Source organism: Ruditapes philippinarum, unplaced genomic scaffold, assembly GCF_026571515.1.
Source record: "Ruditapes philippinarum isolate M1 unplaced genomic scaffold, ASM2657151v2 ctg3195_1_1_1_1, whole genome shotgun sequence".
Classification (NCBI taxonomy): domain Eukaryota; kingdom Metazoa; phylum Mollusca; class Bivalvia; order Venerida; family Veneridae; genus Ruditapes; species Ruditapes philippinarum.
In genome coordinates, this window is record NW_026856760.1 from 6,771 (window position 1) to 23,590 (window position 16,820).

The 16,820-nt window shown below is 31.9% G+C and overlaps 2 protein-coding genes across 2 annotated transcripts; both read left to right on the forward strand.

The window, feature by feature from the left end:
- Window positions 1-878: 878 nt before the first annotated feature.
- LOC132747631 (cartilage intermediate layer protein 1-like) lies at window positions 879-4,894 on the forward strand. The gene is made up of 3 exons (XM_060737066.1): window positions 879-1,019; window positions 1,871-1,915; window positions 2,517-4,894. The coding sequence occupies exons 1-3, from the start codon at window positions 920-922 to the stop codon at window positions 4,535-4,537; spliced, it is 2,166 nt and encodes a 721-aa protein (XP_060593049.1). The 5' UTR covers window positions 879-919; the 3' UTR covers window positions 4,538-4,894.
- Window positions 4,895-8,604: 3,710 nt separating this feature from the next.
- LOC132747632 (cartilage intermediate layer protein 2-like) lies at window positions 8,605-13,431 on the forward strand. Its single transcript, XM_060737067.1, has 4 exons — window positions 8,605-8,749; window positions 9,567-9,688; window positions 10,188-10,232; window positions 11,197-13,431. Exons 2-4 carry the CDS (start codon window positions 9,580-9,582, stop codon window positions 13,218-13,220), a joined length of 2,178 nt encoding a protein of 725 aa, XP_060593050.1. The 5' UTR covers window positions 8,605-8,749; window positions 9,567-9,579; the 3' UTR covers window positions 13,221-13,431.
- The last annotated feature ends 3,389 nt before the right edge of the window (window positions 13,432-16,820 follow it).

A 16,820-nucleotide genomic window follows, 5' to 3' on the forward strand; every position in this document is an offset into this window, starting at 1 on the left:
TATGGAAGACTAAGTGTAAGCTTTGCTTGATATATAGCTATTCAACTTATTTGTGACAATTAAAGTCATGATCATAATGAGTAATTCACAAAAACTGCAGATATCCTATTAAGAAACCATTCTCTTTTTATAATAATAATAATAATAATAATAATAATAATAATAATTATAATAATTAAGATAATAATGATACTGAAAATAATGATAATAATAATGATATTAATAATAATAATGATAATAATGATGATGATGATGAAAATAATGATGAAAATAATGATAATAATAATAATAATAATAATAATTTTTTAATTATTTTATTCATTGTAAGTATTATAATTACTACTGTTATCATAACTTTGTTTGTTTGTTTTAATTGGGTTTTACGTCACACCGACACAGTATAGGTCATTTGGCGACGTTCTAGCTTTACTGGTGGAGGAAGACCTCAGGTGCCCTTCCTTGCATTATTTCAGGCATGAACGGTCACCTGAGTACAACCACCGACGTTCCGTAAGCTAGCTGGATAGCTTCCTCACATAAAAGAATCTAAAGTCCCTGTCGGGATTCGAACCCACAGCGGTGAGGGATTTATCATAACTATATATTTATGGTAATGCTCTTCTCATTGGCATAATAATAATTATCATAATTTATACTAATGATGTCATAATGATGATTATCATCATCATCATCAACATCTTTAAACAACAACAACAACGACGAAGACGACGACGTAAACAACAACTACAACAATAACAACAGTATCAGCAGCAGAAGCAGAATCGTCGACATCTTTGTTGTTGTCGTCATTATCATCAAATTGGTTATAATAATAATATCAATTATAAATCCTGCAGTATCATTATTATTTATTGAAGAAAATTTTCTTATTACTTTTTACTGCAGAAACAACAAAAATATGCGCCTGAGAGTAGCGGTGTTTGTTCTTATAGTGGTTCTTGTGTCCACAGTGACTGAAGGACGTCGATTGTCATCCAGCAAACTCGAACGTTATGTAAGTTGAATATATCAGTACAGTCACGTGGAAAAGTAATTTCATATTCTGATTGATTTATTTATAAATGTGATGACTTCTATTTGAAAGCGACACCAACAATAAGTAAAAAAATGATGATTTTTAAGAAATAAATACGTGTTTAAGAATTTTAATAAATAGACATGTGTTTAGATACTTTGAAGCTGCTTTCCTTAAATCTAAGCTATACTGTACAAAAACTTGAATGCAGTGAAGCATACAAAGGTAATTTAAGCAAGCACTTAACTACCTATAATTTGTTAAAATATACTCGCTTTTTTCTAAACTGTAAATACAAATTCAGACATATTTTGTATACTATTTTTACATTCAAACTTTAACTTGAAAGTGAATAATTCTAGCTTGTTCTTTTTTAACTTTTGGTGTTAATCTGTTTGATTATTATTTGATTGATTGATTGATGAATGAATGAACCAATCAATGAATGAATGAATCAATCAATCAATCAATCAATCAATCAATTCACGTTGAAAAGCTTTGTCCCAATATCATTTTTCTTTTTTACAGAATTTTTTTTTTAATTTGTTGCAAGCGTATCAACATCAAGTTGACCGCTTTTTTAACGAGAGCCAAAAATGACAGAATCTGATTTCTGATGAAAAAATAAAAAATAAAACTCAGAATTAATGAATTGATGATATGATGATTTCGTAAAATGTTTTTTTGTGTGTAAAAGACGATTTGATAAGTTGGCTAGAAAAAAGATTTCTTTGAAAATACGAATCGATTTGATGATGAAATAGTGTTACGAGCGATCATTACAAAATGTTAAATATTAAGTTGAACTGTTTTTACTCTCACTTTTTTTTCCAGAACTCTTATGTTCATATTGGTACAACTGGCCATGGGTACTTGAAGGTAATGTTGTTTCAATGTATTTCTGTCGCATAATTATAGTTTGCTAATTTTAATAAATAGCTCATTGAGCCTTACCAAGTTAAATATCTTATTTCTAAAAAAATATATGCTGACTGAATTGCAAAAAAAAAAAAAAAAAAAAAAAATGGTGTGCCGGCTGTATCAGTCGCTTTGGTAGAATCTGTTGCCATAAGCAGGCTAGAGGTTGATAGTATAGACACTACAATCTTTTGTTAAGTAAATGAATGCTACATCATTCATATATGCTGATATTATCATTATCAAAAGACAACAAGTTTTGAAGAAAAAAATGAAATAAAATTAAAAATAAATAAATAAATAAAAATAAAAATGAATGATTGTTTTCCACTTGAAAGTGATGCTTATTCAGCCGCTTTGAACGTTTGGCGAAGCAATGTTCATTGATCCCATATAAGGAATGCTATTTTAACCTTGAATTACTTTCGTCATGTTCAAAGTAGTAATTTAGTCACTTGAATAACTTGTCCAAATTTGAATATACAAGCGTTATATCGTTTTGAAAATTCAACAGCTTCAAGGCAATTTTCTTGGTAATGCTATGTTTTTTATTATTAATCAGCTGAGAGATCGGAACCCACGGAACGATTACCACAGATAAGAGCACTGGTTGGAACATGTAAAGTCGACGTCGGTACTTGCCCAGTTGGGTCATGCTCAACATTTCGAAAGTTTTCAGAATTTTGTCCTGATAATGGTTACACATGCGCCAAAACAGAAACCCGAATCCGTGACTGCGGGGAGTTCGGAGAAATAAAATACGAATACGTTAAACATTGTGGATGCTGTGAGGAAACCGATATAGTTGTCACGGGTGTTGTAAAAGATCAAGTCACTAGAAAACCAGTCGGTAGAATTAATCTCTACTTTAACAGAAGGAACCCTACACGTACAGGCAAAAATGGCATGTTTAAATCCACCATTAAGTCCAACGTTCGGCGGGTTGTTATAACGACAAAGGGCAAGAACTATTTGGAAGCCGTCAAGGTTGTTGATATACCAGAAGGATTTAGAGGCCCAGTGGAAGTTGAACTTTTTGTTGTTAAGAAGCCTAAGCCTGTGAAAATTGATTCAACCGTTAAAACAATACTTTCTCTTTCAAACAATCCTTTAAACCCAGAAGCCGGACATACAACTGTTGTTATTCAACCAGATTCTTTTACTGATCGCCAAGGGAAGCTTTATAAAGGAGTTGTCAATGCACGCGTAACTTTTATTGATACAGAAAATATCCCCGATACTGAAGCTCCAGGTATATTCCAAACACCTGTTGGAAATTCGGTCGAACCTCTTATCACAGATGGTGTATTTTCCTTCAATTTTGAGAGTGCTGATGGAAAAGATATTAAGCTTTCTGCACCAGTGCAATTTACTGGGAGGGAAGGTATGAAAGTATGGAAACTTAATTCTTTAACCGGTTTATGGGAACTTGTGAAACCATCTCAAACAAGAGGTAAACGTCAGGTTTCTCTTGATGACATACTGAGCATTGAAACTGATCGTTGGTATAATATTGACAAGATTCCTGGTGCTCCAAGATGTTACTTTAAAGGACGAATATTTGATGAACTAAGTGGAGTAGAGATCACAAGCAGCAGTACTGCATCATTTAGGCCAGAAATAACTGCGTACACATCCATTGGACAGCGTCTGCGACTGTATGCGGGATATTCAACTGAACCAAGTACAACATGCTATGAAGTGAGATGCCCAATAGTTAGTAATCCTGATGATAACCTTGCTGGGTTTATTAACATGTCTTCAACAGAAGTTGTTTCTATTGGGGGAATAAATTTTCCACTCATCACTTATCTTAATCCAAGAGAACTTGCTGACTATGATGCTGTTGATATACAGCCAAAACTTTCCGATGTTCAATACGAAATTGTTCCAAATAATTTGGACATTTTCGTAAATTTTGTTTCCGACATTGCTGGTCCGTTTTACACAGACAAAACCACATGTGAAAGTTCAAGTGTCACACAGCCTGCTTTCCATTTCTTTAAACCAGAACTGCCTAGTTACGAGCCGGTCCCTGATGATGCTGAAATTTGCACAGCTAGGATTGCCTTCAAAGATAGCTTTAACTTCTACAACTATTTATCAGACTTATCCTTCTTGCCAAATGTTACGGGAATCAGCGTGTGGGAACAAGATGGCTCTAAATTCTACTACACAGATGTTGCTCAAATGAAACTATCAACAGCTGGCAACGTCAAATTCGTTTTCATTTGTATTAAGTATAGATGTAGCCAAGACAACGAATTGACCACCGTTTATATTGATATAGACATCCCTATTGTCAACATTACTTATAACCGTACATTTCCTAATGGCACAGTCACTACCTACACCGACCAAAGACCAGAATTTGGTTGTTCGGGGAAAAACACTGGAGATTTTTCAGTTAACGCGGGAGGTGACATCGCTTCTATTGAAGGTTCTTTTATTGCGCCAGAAAACGTCGGGACTGGTCCAGATTTCTACGACACGGAAGTCAACGATTGCATACAGGAGAAAGATGATTCAAATTTTGCATTTGAATTCTTTTGCTACAGTAAATATGAGAACCAAGATACATAAACCCATGGTTTAAATTTAAAACAAGTGTCAAAAATGCTAATGAAATAATCTTTTTACTTAAATATTCCTTGATAATATCTGAAAAACAATGTCATTGGAAATAAACATTACTAACTAGCAAGAAGGAAAGAAAAAAAGCCAACAACATAAAAAATATCTGTACTTTATTTTTTTCTTATTAAATGTAACATTTTATTCTTTTAGAGATATTTTGCAACTGAGGGCTAAGCATCTGAATTATACATATATAGTTAATGTAATCATTTGGTTTGCTTCTCAGTACTTGCATGTTTTAGATTTGGTTAAATGTACTTTTCCAAATTACAAATAAAAACAAATGAACTGCAAATGAGATAATTGTTGAATTCTATATCCGGTAGAAGGCTATATGCCATATTGCAGCATCTTACAGCTTGTTCACAGTGTTTCTACAAATAAGTAAATGTAGCTAACAAATTAACGATACAGCTGTCTTACCCCTCACCGCTGTGGGTTTGAATCCAGACAGGGACATTGGATTCTTTCATGTGAGGAAGCTATACAGATAGCTTACGGAAAGTCGGTGGTTCTACTCAGGCACCCGTTCGTGCCTGAAATAATGCACGGAAGGGCACCTGAGGTCTTCCTCCATCAGTAAAGCTGGAACGTCGCGAAATGACCTATACTGTGTCGATGTGACGTAAAACCCAAAACAAACAAACAAACAAACAAACTTCGATTGATTATCGCCGTTCCTGGATGTATACAATTGACAAGATTTGAACAGTTCTATCTGTACACCGTCTGCCTTTATCCTTTTCTGAAGCATAGCACCCTAGCCGATAATAATAATAATAATAATAATAATAATAATAACAATAACAATAATACTAACAATAATAATAATGATGATAATAATAATCATAATATTAATAATAAAATAATAATAATAATAATGATGATAATAAAAAGAATCCGACGATGCGTATTGAACTTTAAAGTAAAGATTCAGTATTAATGCTATCAAGTCAGCCACATATCTTGGTACACTTGTTGACTAGAGTCGTATTTGTGCTTTTGTTCGGCCAGTTCTTCGCAAATTAGAAACGAAAAAGAAGATATTTATGACCAAAAATCACAATGTGGTCAATAGTGAATATGTGTTCCATATCCAAACATACAAAAATAAAGTTGAACAGGTTCGAAAGTTGAATGAAAATGCTATAACTATAAAGGGACTACATAAGGGTCGCTCGAAAGGCTTAACGATTTTATTTTCATATTTTAGAAATACATTTGTATAACTCAAAACTGTAAAAGTTACCGTTCAATAACACCCTAGCATGGTAGTTAAACCAACATAAGATTTACAAACATACGATGCATATCCTCCGTGTGAAAAAATTGATATGCAAATTGTCTGTTTCTGTTGATTTTATAGTATTTGTTTTGTTTTTACCAAATTTGTTGTAAAACTGATTTCAAATAAAATTTTAAAATGAATATGAAATTGATATATAATTCAAATATAAACAATCTTTTTTCGTTCAACATTTCAAATTTCATTTCAAAATCGTGTACTGGTTTTACTTTTGTTGTTCCGTACAAGTGCAAACAAAAAAAGTATTGATGTAAAGCATCAAAAGCGATGCCAAAATATATATTTATCAATGAAAAGTATTAATTTTTTGTGCACTTATTAGTGTCAGTAATCACTTCATCTTGAACCGAATAAACAACAAAATCAAAATTTAACCTTAACTTGTTGGCTTGAACTGACTTTGGCTTTACACTTCCATTGCTGACTCATGAATTGGGCAGATTTAGATTTAAAAAAAATGGTTATGTAGGCTGAACTTGGTCTGCATTGACCAATTTTACCCGAAATGTTTAGGAGTTTAAGGATAATAATATAATATTGAGGAATACAAACTTAGCCATTTTTTATGCTAGTAATGGTACGTCAGTTTGTTTAAGAACCCTCGCACCTATTTAATCTAAATTGTTCTAAAAAGCAATGTATAGTATTCAATTACAAACACACAACACATTTTCTTATACATTTGTTTCATATAAAATTACATATAGTACTGAAAGTGAACATCCTTAATCTTGGTCAAAGGTGGCGGAAAGTAAAAACAAGCTTGATATCCTTGAAATTTAAATTTAAACAGACAAAGCATAAATAAACATACAAATCACAGTAATTGAAATATGAAAGGCATATAAACAGAACACAAACACATTTTAACTGCAAGCATAATACTGCATTATAAAAGATCTTAGTCATATTTAACACCCGTGACCTTATCCTTTGAACTACTGATTAAAGATAGTACAACTGCTGAAATACTCAGCGATCCCTGTTTTGAAGTAGCATTGTATAATTTATCAATGAAGACTCTTGGGCAAGATCTTGACTCCATTAATTTTATACAGGAAACATGTGTTCAAAAACAGGTAAAGACTAAAAAAGTAAATGGCAATAGATATAAAGATGTGTTTGATGATCCATTTTACTTCAAACCAAATCTAACCAAAAAGGTTTAACAATAATACTAATATAACAGTATACATAACAAAATAATAAACAATACATAACATACACAAATGAATAAGCAGCAAAAACTTCAATGTAGACCACAACATTATTCGAAGTCCGGCTTTAAGTATTACCAATAAAGCAAAAATAAGGGAAAAGCTGTTAAACTGAGCCAGTCATTTCATAAAAAGATAAATATCACAATGCACATGCTTTTCAAATGAAATCATTTAATACAAAAATAACTACATGTTTGTTTACTTGATTTCTTAAGAATAAAAAATAAAACTAATAAACACAACATGACATAAACTGTTAATTATACCAGCTCCTACCATATGCCACAAAAAGGCATTCCATAAGAGACGAAGCCGATCACTGGTGTCGCCAATAAGTAAAGTGGTTAACCAAATCTAAAAGATTACAAGTAAAATTGCGCGTGCTAGCTAGAAGTTATTGAAAGTGAGTAAATTGGTAAGATATCATCTAAACCATCTACATATAAATAGAGTGATTTGCATTTTATCAGTAATTTTTTTTCTCATTTCGTGTAGTATTTCGGTTGTAAAACGATAAACAAAATTTGCGCAGTATTTTTTACAAGATATGTTTTTTGTTTCAATCCAACTCACTTGACACAGACACATCCACTCTTCATATTGTTTCATAAAATGTGTGTGCGTACGTGCGTGTGTGCGTGCGTGCGTGTGTGTGTGTGATTTTTTTAAAGTGTAAATCATTAACATATTAAACACATGTTTCAAGAATATAATATTTAATTTCTTGAAAAGTTTTGAACTCTCAAGAGCTTAAATTATTGCATATAAACCATACCATTTTAATATGTTATAAATATCTTAAATTTCAGTTATTTTTCCTATCAGTATCGTGAGATTACGAAAATATTTTTACCCATCACTAACTTTGTATATTATCTTTTTTAAATACTTGGAAATAGTTTGTAATACTTTCAATACTTTACTAATTAAGCTAATTTTAATCTATTTCACCCTTTGATTGTAACGACAATAAAAAAGGACATGAATAAAAACATCTCTCACACACAAAGTATAAAAATATAAAACATCAACAATAAAAAAGGAACAACAAGAAATTATCGAAAAATAGAAAAAAAAAGAGAGAAAAAATAAAATAAAATTACTTATACAAATGTTAACATTTAAACTGAGTAGAAGTTTTGACAAAATGTAATGGGTACGTGCTGAACGCATTGCAAAATCATAAATAAATTTGTTTGATGTATAATTATTTAAAGAAACATATATGCCGCACAGATTTATGTTTTGCAGATTTCAATGAACTAAATAATCATGATATGACAAATCCCTTTTAAAATACCACAAATAGAAGCTTCAATTTAGATTAATGATGTTACATACGTAAGCTATCGCTTTGCGTGACAAATATATATTTTTTCTTTACAGCACCATTTTAATACATGTATTATACTAATCTTTTTTACGTTCGGGAAGAGCCAATCAAATTCAAGTGTGTTGTTATTATATATTACTCATGAAGATGTACCCGGATGATTTCAATATCGATCAATCATGCATCCGGTTCGTTATTGACGTAAATAAAGGTGGAATGCTGCCTATAAAAGAGAGTGTTTGTGTTTGATATTTCAGAATTGCTTCATTGCTTCATCCAGTAGAGACACAGAAGAAAAGGTATGTTCAACGTGATATTTACATAAATATCTTTTTCACCATAAATAAACTTACGCATTTCATTTGAAAAATTAAAATATATAGATCTATATAAATTCTACTTTATATACGCTTTTATACGTATATATATATATTGTTTCAAATAAATAAATAAAATGTATGTTTCATTAATAGGCTTACTAACATTAAAGCTGCATGCCTTCAGATGAGTCAAAATGTTTCAATATAATCAAACTTGAGAATATGCTCTACGATTTTAGGAAAAGTAAAATGAGTCAAGATTCAAGTAATATTTTACATGCTATGTGCGGTTAATGACTGATTTTTAAATATTTACAACTATATTTTACTGCGTTACTAAGGCAGTAAGGGCTATTTATATTTTGACAACTTTTTGGTAATTTATGTTGGTTATAAGTGCCATTGATAATGTGCAAATTGCTTCCTTTTGTTTATTTTACAATATTATACATTCAAATACATTTTAAAAATTTTCATTAAAATTAGTGTAAATCTGGAGACGTGCTGCTTTAAACAAAATAATATTGTTATCATTATAATTAAATGACTTGTATTTCTAGTAAACCTCTAGTTAAAGACATTTTCTTTTTTAAACCGTGCAGAACGTAACCAATGTTATTATCATCATCATCATCATCATCATCATCATCATCATTATTATAATTATTATCATTATTATTACAATTATTGATTATAATGATAATAAAAGTGCTAGTAATATATTTAGCTATTTATAACCATTTTGTTTATTATCAGTGCAAGTGATTTGGTTTTTCCGTTTCTTTTACTCTTTCAGACAAGGCATAAATATGCAAGTTGGAACAGCTTTATGTGTTATTATAGTTGTCATGGCGTCCAGTTTGACTGAGGGACACCGTACCACACCATCGAGTCCTCTTAGATATGAACGCTATAAAAGTAAGTCAAAATAAGGAATACGCTATAAACGTATATTTGTCGAGAACAGATGATATTTGATTTTGTTGTTAAAATCGCTTATAGTGTTTTATTTGTTTTCTTACAAATAAATATCTGATATAAATATGTTTATTTATTCATGTAAACGTGCTGATATATTTAAAAATGCTTTTAAATATAAAAATAATGCTCAAATGATCACAATATAACTGTAGTATTGTTTATGTCTTGAAGAAATTGGTCATATGAATACAAAATTATCGTCGTACTAACACATAGACAATACTATTTAATTTTCAATGTCACATTTTCCTATCTCAAGTCGAAGTTATCTAAAGCCAGTGTCCATGGAAAACGCGCGGGCAGCTACAAGCAGAAACTTCTGCCACCAATAATCAGGCATAATCGTACTGAAGATTTGAATCTTTTAAATTGTCAAATGCAAACAACTTTCAAGGTTTCACGTTTTTCCTAATATATATGTATCTTTTTTTTTTAGGATTCTTATGTTCATACTGGTACAACTGGCCATGGGTACTAAAAGGTATTTTGTTTCATTTCTATCAATATTCTAACATTATGTTAAAAAGGTGTTTGTCTACAGTTTCATTTATTTTTAAATATGATCGTACATGCATCAAAATGACATTCATTTATATTTACGACTGTAGCATTTAATTAATGTATGTAGTCTTGATACTCTGCTAGACGATTTTTTTTCTCATACATGTTTTTTTTATCACATACCCGTGCCGAATAAAAACAGTATTGCCCGGCCAAGCATATATTTTGACGTGACGTCATTTGCGTTATACAAACATATAGTAATACTGCACCTTTGTAACGTCGTTTTTCATCGGATAATCGTGACGTTTATATAGTTCTAAATACACGCTGCTATCGATATATAAAGAAATCTCGCTTTATTCCTCTAAAACTGATGCTTGCTGTATTATAAATTCGTTATAAATATTTCTGACATATCATAAGGCCGTATATAAATGATTGTTTGCAATATAACCCTCGTCTAGCAACCTCTTATATAGGGAAATGTAACCTGTCAAAAATATTCATAACTAATAGTACAAACGCTAAATGTTAGCGTTACAATATAGGCGTGTCATTGAAGAATGGTTCTTTTTCACTTTAAATCACTTATCACTTTTTTATTTTGGATTGTGGATAAACAGAATGTTATATTCGTGTAATATCAATACTGAATTTATTGAACTCGTTTAATAAAATTATTTTATGCTCGCCAGAGGCTCGCATAATATAACATTCTTCAACTCTTAAATAAATTCAGTATTGAATTTACACTCACTCAATATCCTCTATATATCCATAAAAGCTAAATGAAAACAATTTTCACTACAAATGGAATAATGATTTAAACAATGATTTTCTTTAATAGTATTTTATTCATTCTCAAATGCCTTGTGATTTGGCTCTACCGTACATGTTATGTATCAATGTTTTTATTCAAAATTTCATTTTTCATAAACCAGTTGAGAGGACGGAACCGACAGAACGACTATCACAAATGAGAACTCTGGTTGGAACCTGCGAAGTCGATGTTGGTACTTGTCCAGTTGGATCCTGTTCAACATTTCGAAAGTTTTCAGAGTTTTGTCCTGATGATGGATACATCTGCGCTGAAACAGAAACCCGAATCAAAGACTGTGGACAGTTCGGAGGCATATCGTATGAATACGTTAAACAGTGCGGGTGTTGTAAAGATACTGGTATCGTTGTCACTGGTATTGTAAAAGACCAAGCCACTAACGAGCCAGTTGGAAGAACACTTGTCTTTTTTGACATCCACAGAAGGCCTGCAGTTACTGGTGTCAATGGTATGTTCAGAACAACTATTGAATCGAGCGTTCGGCGGGTTGTTATTAGAACAAAAAACAGAAATTACCTGGAAGCCGTCAAGGTTGTTGATATACCGGAAGGTTTCAGAGGTCCAGTAGAAGTTGAACTGTTTGTCATTAGGAAATCTAACCCGGTGAAATTCGATTCAACCGTTAATACAGTGCTTTCTCTTTCAAATAATCCACTAGATCCAGAAGCCGGTCATACAGTTGTCGAAATTCAAGCAAATTCTTTCATTAATCGCCAAGGAAAGCCTTACCAAGGAACTGTCATTGCACGCATTACATTTATAGATACAGAAAATAACCCCGACAATGTAGCTCCAGGTGTATTTCAAACTGCAGTTGAAAATTCGGTTGAACCTCTTATCACCGATGGTGTAGTTTCCTTTAGTTTTGAAAATGCTGATGGAAAAGATATTAAGCTTTCGGCACCAGTGAAATTTACTGGACGAGAGGGTATGAGAGTCTGGAAGCTTAATTCTTTTACCGGTTTATGGGAACTTGTGAAACCTTCTCAAACAAGAGGTAAACGTCAGGTTTCTCTTGATGACATACTGAGCATTGAAACTGATCGTTGGTACAATATTGACAAGATTCCTGGCGCTCCAAGATGCTACTTTAAAGGACGAATATTTGATGAACTAAGTGGAATAGAGATCACAAGCAGCAGTACTGCATCATTTAGGCCAGAAATAACTGCGTACACATCTATCGGACAGCGTCTGCGACTGTATGCGGGATATACAACTGAACCAAGTACAACATGCTATGAAGTGAGATGCCCAATAGTTAGTAATCCTGATGATAACCTTGCTGGTTTTATTAACATGTCTTCAACAGAGGTTGTTACTATCGGGGGAATAAACTTTCCACTCATCACTTATCTTACTCCAAAAGAACTTGCTGACTATGACGCTGCTGTTATACAGCCAAAACTTTCTGATGTTCAATATGACATTGCACCAAATGAGTTGGATATTTTCGTAAATTTTGTTTCCGACATTGCAGGTCCCTTTTACAGAAACAAAAATATTTGTGAAAATTCAAGTATATCACAGCCAGCCTTTCATTTCTTTAAACCAGAATTGCCTACGTATGAGCCGGTCCCTGATGATACTGAAATTTGCACAGCAAGGATCACTTTTAAAGATCGTTATAACTTCTACAACTATATTTCAAACGTAACGAATATGCCAAATGTGACGGGTATAAGCGTGTGGGGACAAGACGGCACCAATTTCTACTACACAGATGTTGCTCAAATGGAACTCTATACAGATGGCAATACTACTTTTGTTTTCATATGTCTTAAATACAGATGTAGTCAAGAGAATGACCTAACTACAGTGTACATTGATATAGAAATCCCAGTCGTAAACGTTACCTATAATCGCACCTTCCCTAATGGAACAGTTGTCAATTATACATATGAACAACAAGACTTTGGTTGTCATGGAAATCATGCCAAAGAATCTGAAGTGAACGGAGGCGATGGAATTGCTACCATTGAAGGATCATTCACAGCACCTGTCAATGTCGGTACAGGTCCAGATTTTTACAATACGGAATTCAACGATTGCAAACAGGAGACAAATTCTACATCGTTTGCGTATGAACTGTTTTGCTATAGCAAACGTGGTGGACAGGAAGCATAAGGTTAACGAATATTCCAAGCAGTTACACAGATATTGTGATACATAGTACTTTAATAACTAATTCCGTTAAGGAGCTAAGGCAACTTCAACTTGGTCACTTTAGAAAATGAATGCTCTGATTTTTTATGAAAATGCTAATACTATTTAAAATATATATTTCTTGTCTGATATGTAAGTATGCATTACACCAGGATTAAAGAGAAAAAAATACTGTTATTTTATGTCTTAATTTGTGCATTAAGATGGTAACTCTCAATATGTCATTCAAATAATTAATATTGTCATATTTGCAACAAGATCTCGACCAATAAATTCCATGTTTGAAGTGATTCTTTTCATTATCTTGCTTGCAGTAATTTAAAGACTACTGAGTCATTTTGATTGCAAATAAATTGTATGCCAATATAATCAATGATTTGACAATATGGAGAAAGCAAAATTTGGTAAACCTTTCTAATTGATAGACATATTATTTATTACAAAAGAAATAAAAAAGACACCTGAAATATTGCTGAACAGGGCAAATTTGAAAATGACACAGACTTAGCTGTTGACATGCATATAATTGTTCACGAGCCTACAGAACTAAGTATCACCAAATAGTATTTGAAACTGAAAACACATTCGATTCACAGAATTAACATAGTTTTCATTAGTTACTTAGAAGTGTTAAATGAGTTTGAATGTGTTGATGAATACAAAGTTGGATTTGAAAAAGCGATCATCCGAACAATACGAAATGGACAAAAAAGACTTATCATTATAATTAGTTTACATTACATTGTAAACAGATTTGATTCATCAAAAGAAACAGTACATTATTGGATACAAGCTGTAATGTTTCATCTTGAAATATAAAATTGCGTTTTTGATATTTTATTCTAAACTTTTAACGTTTTAATATGAAGTGTTTAAATTACGTGAAATTTACAACTGAATTCGTTACTTAAGTCATAAAATATGCGAAAAAATAAAAGATGGTGCTTAATCATTTATTATTATTTAACATTTTCATTTTCAAAATTACATTTATAAACGGATTATCTCTTGACCGAAATAAATTAAGATTGATTGGTTAATGTAAATCATTGACAATAGTTTATATATGTCGGGGCTATGACATGAATAGAACTTATTTAAAATCACTGTTCATAGCTATTAACATGTGGTTTAACTTCATTGTATTTCCTACGCATTCGATTTCAAGTAAATGAGCAGTCGGAAACTGCTATTTTTCAAAGTGAAGCATCTAAACTATTCATTTTATCAAAAAATCCTTTGTTTAATCTAAAATACTTTGACTGGTCTTAATTTATTATGTTTGGGTTAAAGTAATTAACTATGAGTGTTAATAAGAATCATCCATTGAAAATAAGTTTTACGGAAAATCAGTTTCATCCAAAATCATTCAATAAGAATAAAGTTCAGGACTCTTTTCAGAAATTGCCAGTATATATATACAAAAAAGAATTGAAACTTTAAATGGCAAATATGGGTATAAGTTTGATGACAAACATGCGGCACTCGTTAGAACTGATCCTAATAATTATATACATATACATGTACATAATAATATAATGTTGTCATGTCTAAATTTATAAGAGAAAGTTTTTATAACTAAACTAGATCGACAACTACTATTTGCAAAGTTCAGAGTAGTTACCTTAGCAATCTTCTATGTCTAAACAAACTCAAGTTTCTTGGAATCAGTTTTTCAAAAATGTCGACGACAATTGAATCGTGTGCATTCAACAGTTCTTGATCTTTCTATTTTTACGAGCCCGTTCACATCTTGAGAATGAGAGAACAAAATGCATTGTAAGGACATGCTAACATAAGTTTAATACAAAGTTATACTTACCATAGAACGTCATACAATTTCCAACGTAAAATATTTTCAGTAAAACATCAGGAATATCTTTTATAATCTTAATAATTGTAATATCTGTAAATTTAATACTAATTTAGACCATGACGGAAATTTAAATATATGATAATAGAGATAATCCAGAGATGCGGCCCCGCAGTATTCAATATAAAAGACGCACACAGGTCGGCCAAAGTTTTGCAGGCTCTGTTTATGCATGGTTTTGACAAACTAGATAAATATTCTAGCATCGGCTTGAGCAGAAAACAACATTTTGAACTTCGTATGTTTTCTTATTATCCTCAAATATATGGGAAAAAAGATGTGCTTGAACGTCAACCATACTCGCCCGACCTAGCTCCGATGATTTTTTTCTGTTTTCCTGAAATTAAGGCTGTATACACTGGCGGAAATTGACAAGGACTACGATTATGGAAGAAACCATACGATCATCAGACGCTCAGTGATACATGGAAACATTTGCCACGTGGTCTACAAACACAAGAAATACATCAACATCCGCGGTGATTACGTCGTGAAAGTTCGGCGTCCTTTTGATTCGTGAATGACGTTTTGAGTCCGGAAATATGTTAAGTGCTGCTCATTAAATGTCTATAATTTATCTATGCTATTTATATATTTCCATGAAAGTAACAAAATATGCAGAAGTGTTGATGAAATCTATATATATATGCACATTATTCATTGAATAGCTACAATGGTTAACAAACATGAACAAGAGCATTGTGGTCTGCAATAAATATGATATTAAACTGAAAAACAAAGTATTTGTAATATTTTGTATATAAATATCTCTTTTGAATTTCAATACTTGCATGGATATTCATTTAATTTCAATCTTCTAAAAATGTACTTGATTACAAGTTTATGCAAAGTAAGTGCAAAAAAAGGATTTTTGTTTCAATTTTAAATCTGATGTAAGATTTAATTTTACACTGCAGTATCTTACATTTGGCGTTTATTGTAGCTGGTTTATAGTGAATAAATACCTTTAAAGCTGCTAATAAGTTTTCAAGCATTTTCATATTGAGACCCCCGCCTCCAAGTTTTGTCTTTAAGTCCGATTGCATTTTAAGTGGGGATCTTTCAACCACAGGAAATTGAAACGCAAAGAGCAAGTGATAAGAGGCTATGTCATTCACGGGGTGCCATAGTACCAAACTAAAACAAACAAGTAGTGAGTCTGTTTAGGTGTCTCGTGCATACATAATAACTTCTCCCTTCCCTACCATAAAATGTAAAATTTAACCTTAAGAAAGAGAATAAAAGACATTGTATAATATGAAGTAATCATAATGATTAATTAACTTTTAAGATCAATAGAATTAAGATAGTTAACAGTGACCGAGTTCATAAAAAGAGAAATTATACTATTGCCTGTTTAATTGAACAGTGGCAGTTCATCTCGTACATCGAAAAAATGGCACTAGATCTCGTACATAGGACAAATTCCTATTTTAATTTCTAATCAAAGGCTTTATCCAGCTTAAACTATTGACATTGCAAATAGTTTGCTAATTACCATAGGTATTCGTTTAAACAGAGCTTCTGTAGTATTTGACATGCCGTAGTAAATTTAACAGTTTATTTCCTTACGAATGCAGTTATATAATTAAACTTGGAAAACAGAAAGAACAAACGCTCTGTGTGTGCGTGTGTGTGTGTGTGCGCGCGCGTGCGTGCGTGCGTGTGTGTGTGTGCATGTGCGTGTG